The sequence below is a fragment of the Sus scrofa genome, chromosome 17 (assembly GCF_000003025.6).
Source record: "Sus scrofa isolate TJ Tabasco breed Duroc chromosome 17, Sscrofa11.1, whole genome shotgun sequence".
Taxonomy (NCBI): Eukaryota; Metazoa; Chordata; class Mammalia; order Artiodactyla; family Suidae; genus Sus; species Sus scrofa.
In genome coordinates, this window is record NC_010459.5 from 12,757,509 (window position 1) to 12,776,275 (window position 18,767).

General features: G+C 46.5%; 1 protein-coding gene across 3 annotated transcripts in view; it reads left to right on the plus strand.

The window, feature by feature from the left end:
* The window catches only part of PSD3 (pleckstrin and Sec7 domain containing 3), a 621,434-nt gene that overhangs the window by 111,766 nt on the left and 490,901 nt on the right, over positions 1 to 18,767 (plus strand). For all 3 annotated transcript variants that reach the window (XM_021077991.1, XM_021077990.1, XM_021077989.1), the window contains exon 3: positions 627 to 1,456. In XM_021077991.1, coding sequence (XP_020933650.1) covers positions 731 to 1,456 — 726 coding nt within the window. In that variant the 5' untranslated portion in view covers positions 627 to 730. The remainder of the gene's footprint in view (positions 1 to 626; positions 1,457 to 18,767) is intronic.

The following is an 18,767-nucleotide window of genomic DNA, read 5'->3' on the forward strand; positions in this document are numbered from 1 at the left end:
CACACACACACACTCACACACACACACTTTTTCTCACATCATCCTCCATCATATTCTATCACAAGTGACTAGATATAGTTCCCTGTGCTTCACAGCAGGATCTCATTGCTTATCCACTGCAAATGCAATAGTTTGTATCTACTAACCCCAAAGTCCCAGTCCATCCCACTCCCTTTCCCTCCTACATCAGATAATATTATCTGGGTGCTTCCGAGAGGAGCTACCCAAGAGGACATGCGGGAGGGGTCTGTCTGGGGAGGCTACACAGGGTCCTGCTCTTACACTTGGAAGTGTCCTAGAGGCTCATCTATACATCACATCTGTCTCACCATCAGACACCAAATAACAGGTGTCGCTAACTCGGAATTTAGGATAAACAATGAAACTAATAACTTTAGTGTCTTCATTTCAAACAAGAGAAAGGGGACAGATAACAGAAGGGAATCCATCCCACACACCTGGGAAAGGGAGGCCAAGGCTTGACCAGCCCCTCCCAGCCCCGCTCCAGTCTGTCTGTTCTGTGGTTCTGGAAGTGAGTGCGGAGGGCAGACCCACGGCCCAGGTCAGCCCCATCCCCACTCCTTGAAGAGCCTCCTGGGCTGAAGGTGTGTCCTTTGCTTCCTCAGGCCGTCGTGGAGCCACGAGGCCGGGTCAGCTGCCTGTGATCGCACCCATGGGCACCGAGGTCTGAAACGCGACCTGGCAGGACCCGGCGGGCCCCTCGGAGGAAATGGCTGAGCAGCAACAGATGAAAACTTCCTTCCTCTTCGTCCAGCTGCAGGCACCCCCCGCGCGCGCCCTCCCAGCCCGGACTCCAGCCTGGACCGCAGCCGCAGGGGGCCGGGAGGAGGGACGCTCTTTCCCCGGTCCCAAGACCGCAGCCCTCGGGCTCCCCCGAGGCTCGGCGGCCCCTCCCCTGCAGGGGCAGGGCCGTGGGACACAGACGCCAGCTGCTCCCAGTGGCTCTGCTCCCAAGGAGGAGAAGGAGGGAGAGGGGAAGAAACGGGACCTGGATGCAAGGAGGGGAAGCACTTGCGGATCCCCCAGTCGCAGGCCGCCCCCGGCTCCGGCCTCCGGAACCCGTGGACGACGGCAGCCCCGGCCATGCGGACCCCCTAGCCCAGCTCCCGGCATGGGCGACTACCGCCGCAGTCCCTCCGCGGTCCGGGAGCACTGGCCTTTCTGTACTGCTCCGCCAGACGTGTGGGGCACAGACGCGCAGTCTCGGAACACCTTGGGATGCTCCATCCGCCAGGCCCAGGCTGCCGACGGGGCTGAAAACAGCGCTGTGTCCGGGGGAGGGACCGAAGCGCCAGCCACCTGCCCAGGCCCCCTGCGGAGCGCGGGGAGCACCGGCACCACCCCTCGGGCCCGGGGGGCCAGGCTCTGCTGGTATCGTGCGCCCCTCCTGACCTGCAGGAGCTTCCCCGCCTCGCCTGCCGCCCTGCCACTCAAGGTAAGAAAGTGTGTGTGGCTGAATCCCCCAGGTCCCAACCGTTCCCAGAGGAGAGCTACTGAGAAGGGGGCGCAAATGTGCCCGCAGGGCCCGCGATTCCTCACACTGGGGTCTCCCGTCTTCTGTGGACCTGGCTGCTTCTCTGTGCTCCTTCCCTGCACTCGCAGCTTCTGGTTTGGACGAAGAGAATGAGTAACTGCTTCCCAAGATTCCTGTAAGAGATGGGAATTCCCGTTGTGGCTCAGCGGGTTCTGAACCACGCTGGTATACATGAGGATGCAGGTTCGATCCCTGGCCTCGCTCAGCGGGTTAAGGATCCGGCCATACAGTGAGCTGTGGTGTAGGCCAGAGACGCTGCTCTGATGCCCCGTTGCTGTGGTTTAGGCCGGCAGCTGCAGCTCTGATTTGACCACTAGCTTAGGAACTTCTATATGCCAGTGGTTCAGCCCTAAGAGGAGAAAAAAAAAATCCTCTATGGAGAAGCTGAGAAAAGGATGGAGGAGGTGCAGGAACACTTGTTGAGCTCTGTGCTGTGCCAGTCCTTATGCTGGGTGTTTCCTTACACTCTACTCATCTGCAAAATAAAGGCTCCTACCTATTTCTAGCATCAGATGTGGGAAATGGGAAGGAGCTAGGTATAAATCCTCTTTGTGTCTTGCAAAAAAGGAAAGGGCAGAAGCAAACCTGTTCTCCAGTATGGGGGGTGGGAACCTCACCCAGTGGGTGAGTTTCAGTGGGGTTTGTGGAGGTTTTTTCAGAACTAGAGTGCCGCATTGAGACTCAGCACCATCTGTACCCACACCTGCTGGCAGGTGGACGTTCTCCCTGAGCCTCAGCCTCCAGCCTCACCTCCCTTCTGGCAGGAGGGAGACGGTAACCCTCTCCCAGCTCCAGTCTCAACCAAACCTCTTGGCTATTAGCACTTTATACTCTACATCTCGACTCAACCTCCTCAGCATGCTGGTGCCTAAGCCCAGCCCGCACAGCACCCCAAGACCCCAGCTCAGATGTACTGATCCCAAAGTGAGTGGACAAAATGTAAGATGACAATTTTCCCTTGCCTGTGAACCTGGACGTCTTGCGATACTTGGAACCTATATAGGCAGTGAGGGTGAGGGTGAGGAAGGGGGGTATTGGTTGGGACGAGGGGCTCTTGTTGGAGTGTGTGGAAGGGCCACATGGAGAGGATGCTCAGGGCAGGCACTGGAGAGATGGCTGAAGTTCTCATGGGAGAGGGGCCTTCTAGAGGCTTGAAGGGCTTCCGGCTTCATCTCTCTCCTGTGTGCTTTTACATCGTGCCTCCTCCCTCTCACCCCGGAACAGGCAGCCTGTAATGAGGGAGAAAAGCTGAACCCAAGTCCTCTTCTGAAGGACACTCTTGGAAGAAGAGAGATGCTAGCGTGCTTCCTTGAGAAATGGTTTACATTCCATCCTGGTCCTTGTATCACACATTTCCTACAGAGATTAAGAGGAATGACATACCCTGCGTCAGAGCCTGGGCTCTGGATGTGGGGTCACATGGTAACTGTTTGTGTACCAAATGCTGCTCCATCTCCCCTCCTTTCCCCCCACCACCCCACCCGCCTTCCGGGTATAAGCAGACCTCAGAGCTGTTTCCAGTTCTCTAGAGAGAGGCGCTGTGGGAGTTGGTCCAAGTGGGTAGCTTTCTGGCTTGTCCACCTCATTTAACCACCTTTGCTAATGGGTCCCCAGATATCAGGGCCATCAAAAGCAAGGATTGCAGGATGCCAGGCTAAAAACTTGGAAACCCCAGGTTCAAGTCCTAACTGTGAGCAAACCCCCAGAGCTCTGTTTTCGCATCGGAAAACACTGAGGATGCCACCTGCCTCGCAGTGGGGCCAGTGAGGGTCCCTTAGTAGTCCTGCCTTAGGGGAGAGAGGAGGAGAAGCATAGTCAGAGGGACACCAGGCGGGACTGGGAAGCATGGAGTCAGAGGTGTCAGCGTGGGGAGAAAGGACCGAGATGGTCAGATGCTGTGATGCTCTCTGCCATGGAGAGGGGGCCATTGGAAAATTGGCAGCCTCCAAACCATAAGTTTTTCAGATGCCTCATGGCTGTTATTAGCCAGGGACCCCCTGCCTGGTCTTGGGGGCTAGAGAAAGGAGAAAATCAGCAGTTTTCCATCCGCCCAGAACCATCTTTGGTTCTGAAAGATGAGTGTGTGAGAACCACCAGTCCTCTCACAGGTTGGAATTTAGTTGTATGTCACCACGAAGTGGTAGCAGACTGGTTAAAATGGTTAAAAGTGGTAAAAACTGGCTGCAGATGTCTTCTTACAAGCTATCATGAAGAGGCCTTTTACTTGACATAAAAATGTGACACGTTACTACATTTAAGTGAAATGTTGCTTACGTGGAAGCAAAGCCTATTCCTACATGTGTATCGTACGATGGAAGTCCCTGTATCAACTTTCCAAGAAGAAAAATCTGGAGCCCAAGTATAAAATTCCTTCTCCAAAGAGTTAAATTTATTCTTTCCTTGTTGAAGCAAATGGGGTCCAGAGTGAATATGGCCAGTTTATATCTTTCCTAGCATCACAAGAAGCAGGTACAGCAAACAAATGACTTTGTTCTTCATTCAAACAATGACTGGTTTAGTAAAAGCAACACCAGCTCTCTGTGCCCCCACTTTTTTCTTTTCTTTTTTTTCTTTTTAGGGCTGCACCTGTGGTATATGGAAGTTCCCAGGTTAGGGGTTGAATCGGAGCTGTAGCTGCCAGCCTACGCCACAGCAACACCAATCTGAGCCACATCTGTGACCAACACCACAGCTCACCGTAACGCCAGATCCTTAACCCACTGAGCAGGGCTAGGGGTAGAACCTGCATCCTCATGGATACTAGTCGGGTTCTTAACCCACTGAGCCACAGCAGGAACTCCCTATCACCAGATGTTAATCTACCTTCAAATCTTCATTCACTGAACTGATTGCTAAGTGCAGCTCAGGTCGACAACCACCCTAGCTCTCTGCTAGATCCTACCTACCCGGAGAAAGGCAAGCCCGCTGTGCATAGCTTCCCAGGCTAGGGGTCGAATCAGAGCTACCTACGGCTTGCCTTTCTCTGGAGAGCTGGGTTGTCACCCTGAGCAGCACTTCGCAATCAGTTCAGTGAATGGAGCTTTGAAGGTAGATTAACATCTGGTGATAGGGAGTTCCTGCTGTGGCTCAGTGGGTTAAGAACCCGACTAGTATCCACGAGGATGCAGGTTCTACCCCTAGCCCTGCTCAGTAGGTTAAGGATCTGGTGTTGCTATGGCTGTGGTGTAGGTCACAGATGTGGCTCGGATTGGTGGTGCTGTGGCTGTGGCATAGGCCGGCAGCTGCAGCTCCGATTCAACCCCTAGCCTGGGAACTTCCATATGCTACAGGTGTGGCCATTAAAAAAAAAAATGCATACAGTGATAGGAGTCTTGCCTCCTTTGGGCAGTAATACAAATCCCACCACAAGCTTTTAGGACCACCATTGTTTGCCATCTATCCCCTAAGGCTGACAGTTCTTTCTCCGACCAGATTCAAGTTGAATGAAACTCCCTTCTCGAGTTGAATGCCAACCTCCAGGTTAACCTAAGCCTCAGGAAGAGGTCCTTGATCTATCTCATCTGGAGAAAATGCCTAACTTTTTTTTTGGGGGGGGGCTTAACTTCTCAAGTCTGTTTGACTCTTCCTGACCTATGGTAGGTGTAGAAACTGTTCTGCTCATAGAATGATAAAAGTCCAGACAATTTTGTCTTTATATTAATCATTCTTGGTGAGCAATTTAGAATTTCTAAAAAGAAGCTGGGAGTTCCCATCGTGGCTCAGCAGTTAACGAACCCGACTAGTATCCATGAGGATACAGGTTCAATCCCTGGCCTTGCTCGGTGGGTTAAGGATCTGGTATTACCCTGAGCTCTGGTGTAAATGGCAGACAGGACTTGGATTCCATGTTGCAGTGGCTGTGGTGTAGGACAGCAGCTGCATCTCCAATTCGACTCCTAGCCTGGGAACTTCCATATGCCACAGGTCCGGCCCTAAGAAACAAAAAAATAAATAAATAAATAAATAAAATAAATTAAAAAAAAGCTAGAACAAAGAGAACTTGCACAAATGCCATGTGGTAATTAGAACAGCGACATAGATAAAATGTGCAAGCAGAGGTGTCCCTTTGAAAAGATTTTGGTATTTAGAAGACAGTAATGATAAGATTCAAAAGATTATCTTTAGTCTATTTTACACTGCAGTGGTTTTTGACATGGATGTCTTGATTTATTACTTGAATAAATAAAACCTGAGATAGAATGGATTTCAGTTCTTTTCCATCTTGTGGTTTGTCTGGTGTTCCCATGACAACGTTCTCTCACTATTTTTCTCTCCTTACCCCATCCTTTGACATTCTTGCCGCACAGACGTTCTGTGGGTCATGACACAGGTGCCACTCTCATCAAACCACATCACCTCAACATCTTGATGGGAGAAGGTAGAAGGCAGAAGGCCCGCTTCACACAGGTGTCCCTATGGCACGTAAAAATGGCCCAAGGCTAGGCCCTTTCTTGTCCAAGTCAGCTAAGTAAGGCAATCTCTTCATGCTGGTCTAAACTCCTCAGCTGAAACACGAAAAGATTAGGTTGTGGTTTCCTCCCTTCTAGCTCAGGATTCTAATTTCTTGCCAATCCATTTGCACTTGTATTTGTGAAAACTACACCGAAGCTGCAGCTTTTGAAATCTCTAAAAGTCCATCAATATGGAGAAGTCCCTACTATTGGCAGATTCTTTTATTGGTAAAATTAGACTCCTCTTCAGTGTAGAGAAGATAAATAGGAACTAAAATATATTTTATTTATACATTATTATTTTTTTTTTTTTGCTTTTTAGGGCTGCACAGGGCCATATGGAGTTTCCCAGGCTAGGGGTCCAACTGGAGCTACAGCTGCCGGCCTACACCACAGCCACAGCGATGTCAGATCCGAGCTGTGACTTTGAACTACACCACGGCTCATGGCAGTGCTGGATCCTTAACCGGCTAAGCAAGGCCAGGGATTGAACCTGCAACCTCATGGTTCCTAGTTGGATTAATTTCCACTACACCACGACGGGAACTCCCTAAAATATATTTTAGAGAATTCCCATTGTGGCTCATTGGTGATGAACCTGACTAGTATCCATGAAGATGTGGGTTTGATCCCTAGGAACCTCCATATGCTATGGATGTGGCCCTACAAAGACAATACATAAATAAATTTTAAAATAAACAAAAATAAAATATATTTTAGGAGTTCCCACTGTGGTACAGTGGGTTAAAGATCGAGCATTGCCATAACTGTCATAGAGGTCAACAGCCGTGGCTTGGATTTAGTCCTTGGTCTGGGAACTTCCATATGCTGGGGGTGCAGACACATAAATAAACAAACAAATAAATAAATAAATAAAGAGTTCCCCTGGTGGCACAGCAGAAATGAATCCGCATAGGAACCATGAGGTTGCTGGTTTGATCCCCGGCCTCACTCAGTAGGTTAAGGATCTGGCGTTGCTGTGAGCTGTGGCATAGGCCAGGAGCTGTAGCTCCGATTAGACCCCTAGCCTGGGGTCCTCCATATGCTGTGGGTGTGGCCCTAAAAAGCAATAAATAAATAAATAAATACATTTTAAAACATTTTATGCCAATATATGCCCAATTTTCTAATCTCAAGTTTTACACTTCTTTCTTTCTTTGTTTTTTAGGGGCACACTCACAGGATACAGAGGTTCCCAGGCTAGGGGTCGAACTGGAGCTGCAGCTGCCAGCCTAGGCCACAGCCACAGCAACGTGGGATCCAAGCCATGTCTGCAACCTATGCCACAGCCAGAGCAATGCCATGGCAGCTGCAGCTCAGATTGGACTCCTAGCCAGGGAACTTCCATATGCTGCAGGTGCAGCCAGCCCTGAAAAGGAAAAAAAAAAAAAAAAAAAAAAAAAAAAAAAAAAAAAAAAGAACTGTGTTTAAAAGGAACTAACACTTGCTGAAAGGGTTGTTGTGTGTTTTTCATCCCATGAATCAATTACTCAGTAAAGGGACTATTGGAACTTGATTCCATTCAAGAGTGAAGACCCAGAACCATGAAGAGACTTGTCCTCACCCAGCCAATTGAAATCAGTTTCAGCCACGATCTCAGTTGAACTTTGAAGATTTGTGCCCTTGAACAAAGGCGTTCTAACCCTTGTGGTTTAGTTCAGATGCTTGGTTGTGTTAACAGAAACCCTCAAGGCTCCTTCACCCCCGTGCAGGGCTTCATCAGCAGGAGAATCTGTAAGTGTTGGTGCCTGGAACCAAGGGCGAGTGCAGTGTGGCCTCAGGATCACCTGGCAGGAGGGCTCCAGAGCGTGGGGGGTCGCTCTTTCCTTCTCTCCTTTTGCCCTCTGCCCATCCCCCACTCTTCTCTGAATCTTTCTCCGTCTGCATCTCTGCTTCCTCTGCTCCCTACTCCACAGGTTGGAACATGGCCACCACAACTTCCAGATTTGCTTCTCCTCTTGATAAAGGCTGGGATCCCTCTGGCCTCCTTCCAGTCCCCCTGGAAGGGGCTCCTTGGTCCAGTGCAGGTGGGGGTTGGGTGAAGCTGCTACGGTGGGGACAGGGGCGGGTGCAGCTTGCTGGTACTGTCAGGTCTACTGAGAACCCACGGGTGGTCCTTACCATGTCCATCCGGGAGAGGGACAGTTCCTGGAAGTGGACGGGACGTGGGGAGAAGGGGCAGAGAGCCCAACAGATGACAAAAACACTTTCAGAGTGTTTTGCCTAAAATGTATAAAGTTACCACTTTGTATAAACATCTGATCTGAGCCCTCTCAGATTTCAAGGAAGCCAGTTTTTATAGCCTTTAGGGAGATTTTTTTTTTCTTTTTAGGGCCACACCCACAGCATATGAAAGTTCCCAGGCTAGGGGTCAAATCGGGAGCTGCAGCTGCCAACCTATGCCACAGCCACAGCACACTGGATCTGAGCCACATCTGAGACCTATACCACAGCTCACAGCATTGCCGGATCCTTAACCCACCAAGCAAGGCCAGGGATTGAACCCGAGTCCTCATGGATACTTCTCAGGTTTATAACCCACTGAGCCATAACAGGAACTCCCAAGATTTTTTTTTTTTAAAGCATCCCTGAGGAGTTCCCATCATGACTCAGCAGAAACGAATCTGACTAGTATTCATGAGGACGTGAGTTTGATCCCTGGCCTTGCTCAGTGGGCTAAGGATCCAGCGTTGCCGAGACCTGTGGTGTAGGTGGGCTGCTACAGCTCTGATTCTACCCCTAGCCTGGGTACCTCCATATGCCTCAAGGGAGGACCTAAAAAGACAAAAAGAAAAAAGAAAAAAGAAAAGCATCCCCGAGCAAGGAATATATTAGAATCAAGTGATTGCCTGATAGGGCTTATGAGCAGATTTGCTTCCAGAATCTGCTACTGAGCGTAGTATGTTTTCTCTTGTAGATTTTTAGAGATTGTAAGCTGCTACAAGATTTACACAAATATAAGTCCACAGGCAAAAGTGGGGTTCTGCAGTTAGCCAAATACCTCCTCCGATTGTGTGTGTGATCTGTGCCAAGTCAAAGCCACTCCTGGGTTCCTCACGGTATCTGAGACGTCAAGACAATGCAAGACAGTGAAGAGAAGCCATGTTCCTTGAACAGAACCGTCTCAGTGCGAACATGAGGTGGGCAAAGGAAAGCACCCGGACTCTTCGTGGTCACCGTGGCTGGACCAGAGGTCTGCCTGCAGTGGGGGGAAGAGCACTTTCCTTCATTCTAAAGCAGCCCGCAGCTGTGCCTCCTTTTTGACTGCCCTTTGTGTTGCACACATTTCCTGTGATTATATTTACTCAATTTTAGCGATTTGGAATTTAACTCTCAATTTTCAGGATGTGTGATTTTTGTATTAACCTTTCAATAACCAGGTCCAGTAAATCAGGCTTGAAAGCTCCAGAGCACTAGTCAAGCCCTTGCAATGTTCTATCACTTGACAATTCCATTGTATCAGCACAGAGCTGGGTTACCTTTCACTCCTCAGTCTCAGTGTGTGATGAAGCAACAATTAAAATGTTACCCTATCCATCCCATGCCAGAAGCATTGAGAGCTCACTTAATTTTTTTCTAGAAAGGATTTAAAATGCCTCACAGCTATAGCACACATGAGAAAAATAATAGTGGACTTGTGCCCATTGTGGCGCAGTGGAAATGAATCTGACTAGCATCCATGAGGATGCGGGTTCAATCCCTGGCCTCACTCAGTGGGTTAAGGATCCGGCATTGCCGTGAGCTGTGGTGTAGGTCGCAGATGCAGCTCGGATCCCATGTTGTAGTGTAAGCCAGCAGCTGTAGCTCTATTTAGATCCCTAGCCCGGGAATTTCCTTCCATATGGTGCAGGTGCAGCCCTAAAAAGCAAAAAAAAAAAAAAAAAAAAAAAAAAAAAAAAAAAAGTGAAGGTAAATGGTAATAAAGAATCAGTTCTAAGAAAATGTAATTGTCAGGATGAAGAAAAGATCAGGTCAAGATCAGGAAAAGAACCCAAAAGAATATGCCATAAAGGCCAACAGAGCCAGTGTGTTTGAAAATTAAATTTGGCTGTGTGCTTTCTAACTGCTCAAGTTAAAGAGGCATGGTTAGCTACAGAGTTCTGACTGTGAGAAGGGACAGAGTGAGGGAAGAAGAAAGAAAGGGAGGGAGAATTCCTCTAATCTGTATCACAGAACTCAATTCTCTTAGAAAACCGAATTTTGCTTGCCCTTGAAAATAACAGTAGAAATAACTGTTTGGATAATAACTTTTCTAAGGAGCACTTAGCATTTACCATTCCCCTATTTCCTTAGAAACATATACAAATATACAACATTACTTCATTTTCTTGTTTAACTTAAGCAGTTACTGTAACGGCAGTATCGCCTGCTGCCAACTTTAGATCTACAGGGTTATTTGCTTCTATACTTAACGCCCCTGCTACACTGCTCTCTTGACTTCTTGTTGCTTTTTAGTAATCGTTTAGTTTCCTCCATGCTGGCCTATCCCTTCTTGCTGCTATGAGTGTGTCTACTTCTAATATACTACTTTAATCCACCACAGGCCAGGAAACTGGACAGCAAATTTGTTTAAAATGTAAGGCAAGTTAGTTAATTGTGTAAAGTAAAAGTAAAAAGACTCTCTATGAAGGACTGAGTGGCTCAACTGGCAGAAAATACCACAAGTTTCTTTTTTGTTTTTGTCTTTCTAGGGCTGCACCCAAGGCATATGGAAGTTCTCAGGCTAGGGGTCGAACTGGAGCTACAGCTGCTGGCCTACACCACAGCCGCAGCAATGCAGGCACCTTAACCCACTGAGTGAGGCCAGGGATCGAACCCAAGTCCTCATGGATACTGGTTGGCTTCCTTACCACTGAGCTACGACAGCAACTCCAATATCACAAGTCTTTTTGTTTGTTTTTGGCTTTTTAGGGCCGCATATGGAAGTTCCCAGGCTAGGAGTTGGGAACAGCTGCCAGCCTACACCACAGCCACAGCAACACCAGATCCACGCTGTGTCTGCAAACTACACTACAGCTCCCAGCAATGCCAGATCCTTAACCCACTGAGCAAGGCCAGGATTGAACCCACATCCTCCTGGACACTAGTCGGATTCGTTACTGCAGAGCCAAAACAGGAACTCCCTCACAAGTTTTACTAAGGATTTCTTTCCTCTGATTTTGTGTGTTCAGAGATGGTACTTTACGATTATGGCCATGCTACGGTTGAATAAATTTGCTGAACAAATAACTTTTGGATTCTTTCATTCAGTAAATATTTCTCAGAGTTTCTTTGTGGCACAGGGAGTTAAGGATCTGGCATTGTCACTGCAGCAGCTCAGGTCTCTCCTGTGGCTCCAGTTCGATCCTTGGCCCAGGAACTTCCACAAAATTAATTTCTTGACCACCGGCCACATGGCCAACACTGTTCTAGGCATTAGGGTACCACGGTGAGTAGGACAAAGTCCTTGCGTCCACTGGGAGTGGTAAACACAGAGGACTTCAGATGGTGACAAGTGTTTGGAAGAAAATGAAACAGAAGGGAGTGATGGGGGAAGGGTGCCAGCATGAGTGGTTTAGTTTGCATGATGGGAGAAAGTGACCTCAGAGTTGAGACTGGAGTCGCAGGCAGGAGGCAACCACAGGCAGATCAGGGAGGGAAGTTTCCAGGCAGGGGTCAGAAGAGTCCCGAATACCCACAGGGTCACTAGGGAGCGAAGTTACTGGGAAAGTCAGAGCCATAGGCAGGGCCCGATCCCACAGGGGCTCTTAGTTTCTGATGAGGCGTTTGATATCTATTCTAAGTACAGTGGGGAGACTTTGGAGAGTTTTAAACAGGAGAGAAATACAGAAATGAAGGGAAGGGTGTGTGTGATTATGAGGTAACTTCCCGAGGGTTACTCTGCAGATGGCAGGATTTAATAGCCCTGCCTCCCATTTCCTGGTCTTGTCAAAGAGGCCTGATGGCAGGCACACCACTTCTCTCCCTCAGAACATAGGAAGCTCTCACTTCCTTCAAGGTGCTTTAGTTCTGAACTGTAGAGGTTTGGAGATGCCATGAGGACCCCCATGAAGGGGAGAAAACTCCAGTTACTCAAAGATTTGAGATTTCCCCCAAAGGAAGCTGCATTCTAATGAGAGACAATAGAGCAGATCTTTTCAACATCTGTAACCTCAGAAAATTAAATTTGGGAGTTCCCACTGTGGCCCGGTGCATTAAGAATCCAATAGTAGCGGCTCAGGTCGCAGCTGTGGCTCAGATTCAGTCCCTGGGCCAGGAACTTCCATGGGCCACAGGCATTTAAAATTTTTTTTTTAATTAAATTTTTTGCAGTGTACAGTGTTTATGATTTAAGTAGAAAAACTTTCCTTTTCTTTTTGAGCGTTGCAAAACACATAATAGGAGCTCTGTAAAAATTTCTTAACTTCTAGACTATGGCAAAAGCCCACCAAATGACCTTCTCTTTTACTATTCCTTCAGTTCTTCTCTTTATGTGCCTTCACCCCTCTGCTGCACATTTGTAAAGCAGTAAAGGGGGGCCATTCACACTGGTGACTTGGCGAGCAAGGGGTGGGTGGCAATGCTGGAGTCCATCCAAAGTTGAATAAAATTTCGCACTATCTTTGGGGTCATAAACTTAGCAGACTGGTGTTTTTATGAAAACGTATTTCTCTTGTGACTTAGACTAATATTTAAGGAGTTTCTGGGTGGGCCCCTAGCCAAGGAATTACAATAATATTTCTCTCTGGCTGAGTTTGGTGACCTAGTTTTCTGGAGCTACTTTGTGAATAATCTTTGTGAATAATGACCCCTAATAGTGGTAACTATTCTCCTAAAGAACCAGCTTTACTCCATGCTTAAAACAACCTACAAAGTAAATATTTTCAACTTAAATAAATCGTTCTACTTCTCATGCCGTTTTAGAAAGCTAATAGCAAAATTCTTTCCATTCTCATCGTTAATATGTTTGAGTAAATGAGCTTTTCCTTATTGTTCTTGGCAAACTACTCTTCCACCCTCTTTATGCTGTTCTGTGAGCCACCAAGGGCTGGCAGCCTTTGCTTATTGTGTTGTCTTGTTGTTTACAGCCTTTTTTTGAGGAAAAAAAAAAAAGCACGACATAAATCCAACTAAAAGTAAGGTCAGGAATTGGATTGTTGAGTATCTGTAAGTTACTTTACACATTATTAAAAGAATTTATTAAATGTTTCTCTAGGTCCTTTATAAAGCACAAAACAGAGGCAGAAGAGTCTTTCCCTGTTTTCTACAAGCTTAATGTTTAAGGTAGACAAACATATAGGCAAAGAGGCATTTTTAGACATATGTATGTATATACAATATTCTGCTGTTTCTTGTGTATATATATGTATGTATGTGTGCAAGAAACAGCAGAATAAAGACGATTTCATTTATATTTGTATATTATAGTAGTATATGGTTACTGCTATAGTAATAATAGTAGTAGTATTACTACTTTGTGTAATAATCAGAGTAGGCCTACAGTGGGGTGATGGCTGAATAGGAAAATTGTGCAAGTTACCACTCTCACATCATACTTGGAGCAGAAAAATCAGCATCCATTTAGTCAGGTGAAGCTTAATGGAGATGGGCCATCTGAGTGAAGGAAGGAAACTTGGTGAATGGATAGAAGGTAAATAGAATTTGATTCTGTGCTTTCTGCTGAGTTCATGTATAAATTTCATTATTCTTCATGAAGGAACATGACAGCTATGTGATCACATATGTAGAGAGTGAATTTTTTTTCTGGCTTATGTTTATGCCTTTTATTCAAAAGGATAAAACATTTAAAATAGTAAACTAGGAGTTCCCATCCTGGCGCAGCGGAAACGAATCCGACTAGGAACCATGAGGTTGTGGGTTCGATCCCTGGCCTCACTCAGTGGGTTAAGGATCCGGTGTTGCGGTGAGCTGTGGTGTAGATTGCAGACCTGGCTCGGATCCTGCATTGCCATGGCTGTGGTGTAGGCCAGCAGCTACAGCTCTGATTAGACCCCTCGCCTTGGAACCTCCATATGCCGCGGGTGTGGCCCTAAAAAGACACACACACACACACACACACACACAAAATATATATATATATATATATATATATATATATATATATATATATATATGGTAAACTACATTTACCAAAAAGAATAAAGTATTGTGAGAGAAGCACATATTCCAGCATTAAAAAAAATATGTATCATTTAATGCAACATTGAAGAATTGGAAACCAGGACCAGAAAATCTAGACACTGTCCACGTCCGTGCCTTAGAGAGCAGTGGCACTGCACAGGACCTGGCCCATTTCTTTTCTCAGGTGGCAGGCTTGATGGCAACTGCATAGGGCCACTCTGGGAGGTGTTGCTCAGAGATGCAGAGACTCAAGAAAGGGTTCTGCAGGCTGGACCCATCATTGATTGGGAATCTATTTCTTGCAGGGAGGGGGAGGTTGATTGACTCTGGGGTGATTCTATGAATGAGCAAAGCTGTGGCACTGTATCTTGCCACAGACACAAAGGATCCTGCTGTGTGGACAGCAAATGGAAGCAGGGGATCCAGGCTGGGAGCAGACCAACTGTGACTCCCGAACAAAAATGAGGTTCCGAATGTCTTTGGGAGTGTTCCTACATCTTCCATCTTTTGGAAGAGTTTGAGAAGGATTAGTACAAGTTCTTCTTTGTATGTTTGGTAGAATTCCCCAGTGAGACCATCTGGCCCTGGATTTTGTTTGTAGGGAATTTTTATTATGGATTCTACTTCACTTCTTCGGTTTAATTATTTATGTTGTCTTGATTCAGTTTGGTGGGCTGTATGTTTCTAGAAACTTATATATTTCTTCTAGGCTGTTGAATTTGTTGGCATATAATTGTTCATGGTATTCTCTTACAGTTTTTTGTACTTCTGTAGTATCGGTGTGATTTCTCTCCTCTTTTACTTTTTTTTTTGGCGAGGGAAGCAGGAGCTTCTCTCTTTTCTTCTTGGTGAGCCTGGCCAGAGCTTTGTCAATTTTGTCTACCCTCTCAAAGAATCGGCTCTTGCTTTTATTGATTTTTTCTTTTTTTTTAATCTTGATTTTATTTCCTCTGATGTTTATTATCTTGTTCCTTCTGCTGACTTTAGGTTTTGTTTGTCTTTTTCTAATGATTTTAGGTAGTGGGTTAAGTTGTTCATTTGAAATTGTTCTTGTTTCTTTCTTTCTTTTTTTTTTTTGTCTTTTTGCCATTTCTTGGGCCACACCTGCAGCATATGGGAGGTTCCCAGGCTAGGGATCTAATCGGAGCTGTAGCCGCCAGCCTACGCCAGAGCCACAGCAACGCGGGATCCGAGCCGCGTCTGCGACCTACACCACAGCTCACGGCAATGCTGGATCGTTAATCCACTGAGCAAGGGCAGGGACCGAACCCGCAACCTCATGGTTCCTAGTCAGATTCATTAACCACTGTGCCACAACGGGAACTCCCTGTTCTGTTTCTTTTCTTTTCTTTTGTCTTTTTAGGGCCACACCCGTGGCATATGGAGGTTCCCAGGCTAGGGGCAGAATTGGAGTTGCAGCTGCTGGCCTACACCACACCCCACAGCAATGCAGGATCCAAGCCTCTTCTGTGACCTACACCACAGCTCACAGAAACACCAGATCCTTAACCCACTGAATGAGGCCAGGGATTGAACCTGCATCCTTGTGGATACCAGTCAGATTCGTTTCTGCTGAGCCATGATGGAAACTCCAAAATTTTTCTTGTTTCTAAAAGAAGTCCTGTATTGCTATGACCTTCCCTCTAAGAACTGCTTTTTGCTGCATCCCGTAGATTTTGTATGGTTGTGTTTTCATTGTCATTTGCCTCAAGGAATTTTTTTCATTTCTTTGATTTCACTGTTGATCCACTGGGGTTTTTTAGTAGCATGTTGTTTAAGCTCCATGTAATTATTTTTTTCTTGTTGCTCTTTCTGTGGTTGATTTCTAGTTTCATGCCATTAGGGTCAGAAGAGATGCCTTGAAGCAATTTCTATAATCTTAAATTTGTTGAGGCTTTCTTTGTGCCTTGGTATGTGGTCAATAAAAATGACACATAGAAATCTGTGTTACTAACAATATGTTGGTTCACAACAGTAACATACAGATTGGCTTTTTTGCCTCTTTCCCTCCCAAATAAAATCATACGGGTTTTAAGAGCTCTCAAGCCTCTTAATCATGAAGACCAGCCCAAGAATTTGTAGCATTCATTTCTCTCCCTTTGCTGTCTCACCAGACCTGTCCCTGCTGCTGGTGTTAGTGGAACAGTATTTGCATCATGAAAAAACAAAACAAAACAAAGCAAAAAACAGGTTTCTATTCTGTTAACAACAGGAAAAAGAACAAAGTAAGTTATTCCTGAACAATAACTAGAGCAGGTATCAAAGTCCATCAACATGCTCAGAGAGAGACCCACTTCATTCTTCTTTTAAAATCACATTAAAAGCTAGCTGCAAACCCCCTTCCTACTGGACCAGCAAGAAATTCAGTCTCAGCTGTGCTAACAGTGATCCAGGAATGTCAGGATAAGAAAGTGTTAATGAAGTCTTGTCCTCATGTCTGTCCTTCAGCACGTGGTCAGCATGAGCACAGCCTTGGAGAGCTGATCCAGGAGCCAAACTCTGTGAGAAGCCCGCTCCTCCTGCTGCTTCCTCCAGGGTGGCCTCTGTGAGTTAATCTCTCTGTGCCTCACTTTCCTCATCTGTAAAATGGAAGTTAAATGAGGACCTGCTGGATAGAAAACAAGGATTAAGTGTGTTCTAACCTTTAAAGTGCCTGAAAGCATGCCTGGCATGTAACTTGAAGATGCCAAGGGACTCCCCACTTGGATTAAATCTCCATCCCCCCAACCTTCCCCAAACTGCATCCCACCCCAGGCCCTGCACTGCTTCTGTGCCCCAGGCTGGGGCTGGACTCCGTGCTTCTGCAAGAGTGAATCATGGGAGTTCCCATAGTGGTGCAGTGGTTAACGAATCCGACTAGGAACCATGAGGTTGCGGGTTCCAACTCTGGCCTTGCTCAGTGGGTTAAGGATCCAGCGTTGCCTGAGCTGCGGTGTAGGTTGCAGACGCAGCTCGGATCCCGCATCGCTGTGGCTCTGGCGTAGGCCGGTGGCTACAGCTCTGATTAGACCCCTAGTCTGGGAACCTCCGTATACCGTGAAAGCGGCCCAAGAAATGGCAAAAAGACAAAAAAAAAAAAAAAAAAAAAAAGAAGAGTGACATCATGGAAGTATGTAAGCCTGATGGGGGAACAGAGTGGGGCCTTTCTCCTCTGTTTGCTCGAATACCCTCCCCCATCTCCGCCTTTAAAGACAAGGGTTATGTTTTCTTTGTTGAATCGTAAGTTCTGTTATATACACATGTAATATTTGAATTCACTATAAATTCATCATCCGTTATCCAGAACAGAGGGGATCTTGAGAAAAAGAAAATCATTTAAGCTTGGAAATCTAGGAAAACAAAAGAGTTCGTCGTAGTGGGAAGAGTGACGTCATGTGCCTCAGGGTCCTAAACACAAGGTTAGCAAGTGGGAGGCGGTATAATCAAGTCAGTCAAATCCAGGCCAGCAGTTTCACTGTGTCATTTCATACACAGAGCCACCTCCCCTTAATTCCTGCCACTTTATCCCCTGCATAAAACTTCCCCTCCCACCCTCCACCCTGCTCCCCACCACCCAGACGCTGCCCCCCAGTGGCCCCCAGGAGTCACGGGTTCTTTACCCCTCTCTGGGCTCAGCCACCCTCCTCTCCTCTCCTGACACTTGTTGCTGCTCTTCCATGTGTCTAAACAAAGGGAAACGCCCTGAGGAGACCTGTGCTCTGGGCACAGAAACCTCCCTAGATACAGCAAAGGGGTGCGGCTGAAAGGGAGGGAGCTGAACCTTCAGGTGCTTACAACCCAGAAGCGCTTCAAACCCTATCCTTTGGGGGTTTATGGTGGCCTTGCTACACAGGTGTAATTGAATAACTTACTGGTGACTGAACTCAAGCTCCAGCCCCTCTCCCTCCGTCCATGTGGTTGGGAGGGGGGCTGAAAGTCCCAACTCTCTGATCACCCACCTTCCTCTGGTACCAGCTCACTTCCTTAGGAGCCTGCTCAAAGTCCTTCCATTAACATAACAAAAACATCTCTATGGATTTTTTTTTTTTTTTTTTTTTTTTTTTGGCCTCACCCAGGGCATGTGAAAATTCCCAGGCCAGGGATCATACCCACACCACAGCAGTGACAATGACCAATCCTTAACCCCTAGGCCACCAGGGAACCCCACCTCTATGGATCTTATCACTTAGGAAATTCCAAAAGTTCTAGAAGCTCTGAGTCAGGAATAAACAATACCAAATACATATTTCTTATTGTACATCACAATATCACACATAGGCCATTTCACTCCTAACCAAAATTCCATACTACTTAAGAATAACCTTAAAGGGAGTTCCTGCTGTGACAGAGCAGGTTAAAAATCCATTGCAACATTGCAGATTCAATGCCCAGTGTTAAGGATCTGGCATGGCCGCAGCTGTGGCATAAGTTGCAGCTACAGTGGGGATTTGATCCCTGGGCTGGGAACTTCCATATGCTGCAGGTGTGGCCAAAAGAAAAATAAAATAGCTTTAAAGGATGAGATTTGAAGTAGGAATGCCAAATTTAGCAAATAAAAATATCAATATTGGGAACATAGTCACACTTTTTAATATAATTATTTTTCATTCATCTGAAACTCAAACTTAACTGTTGTCCCTTTTTTTTTTTTTTTTTTTTTT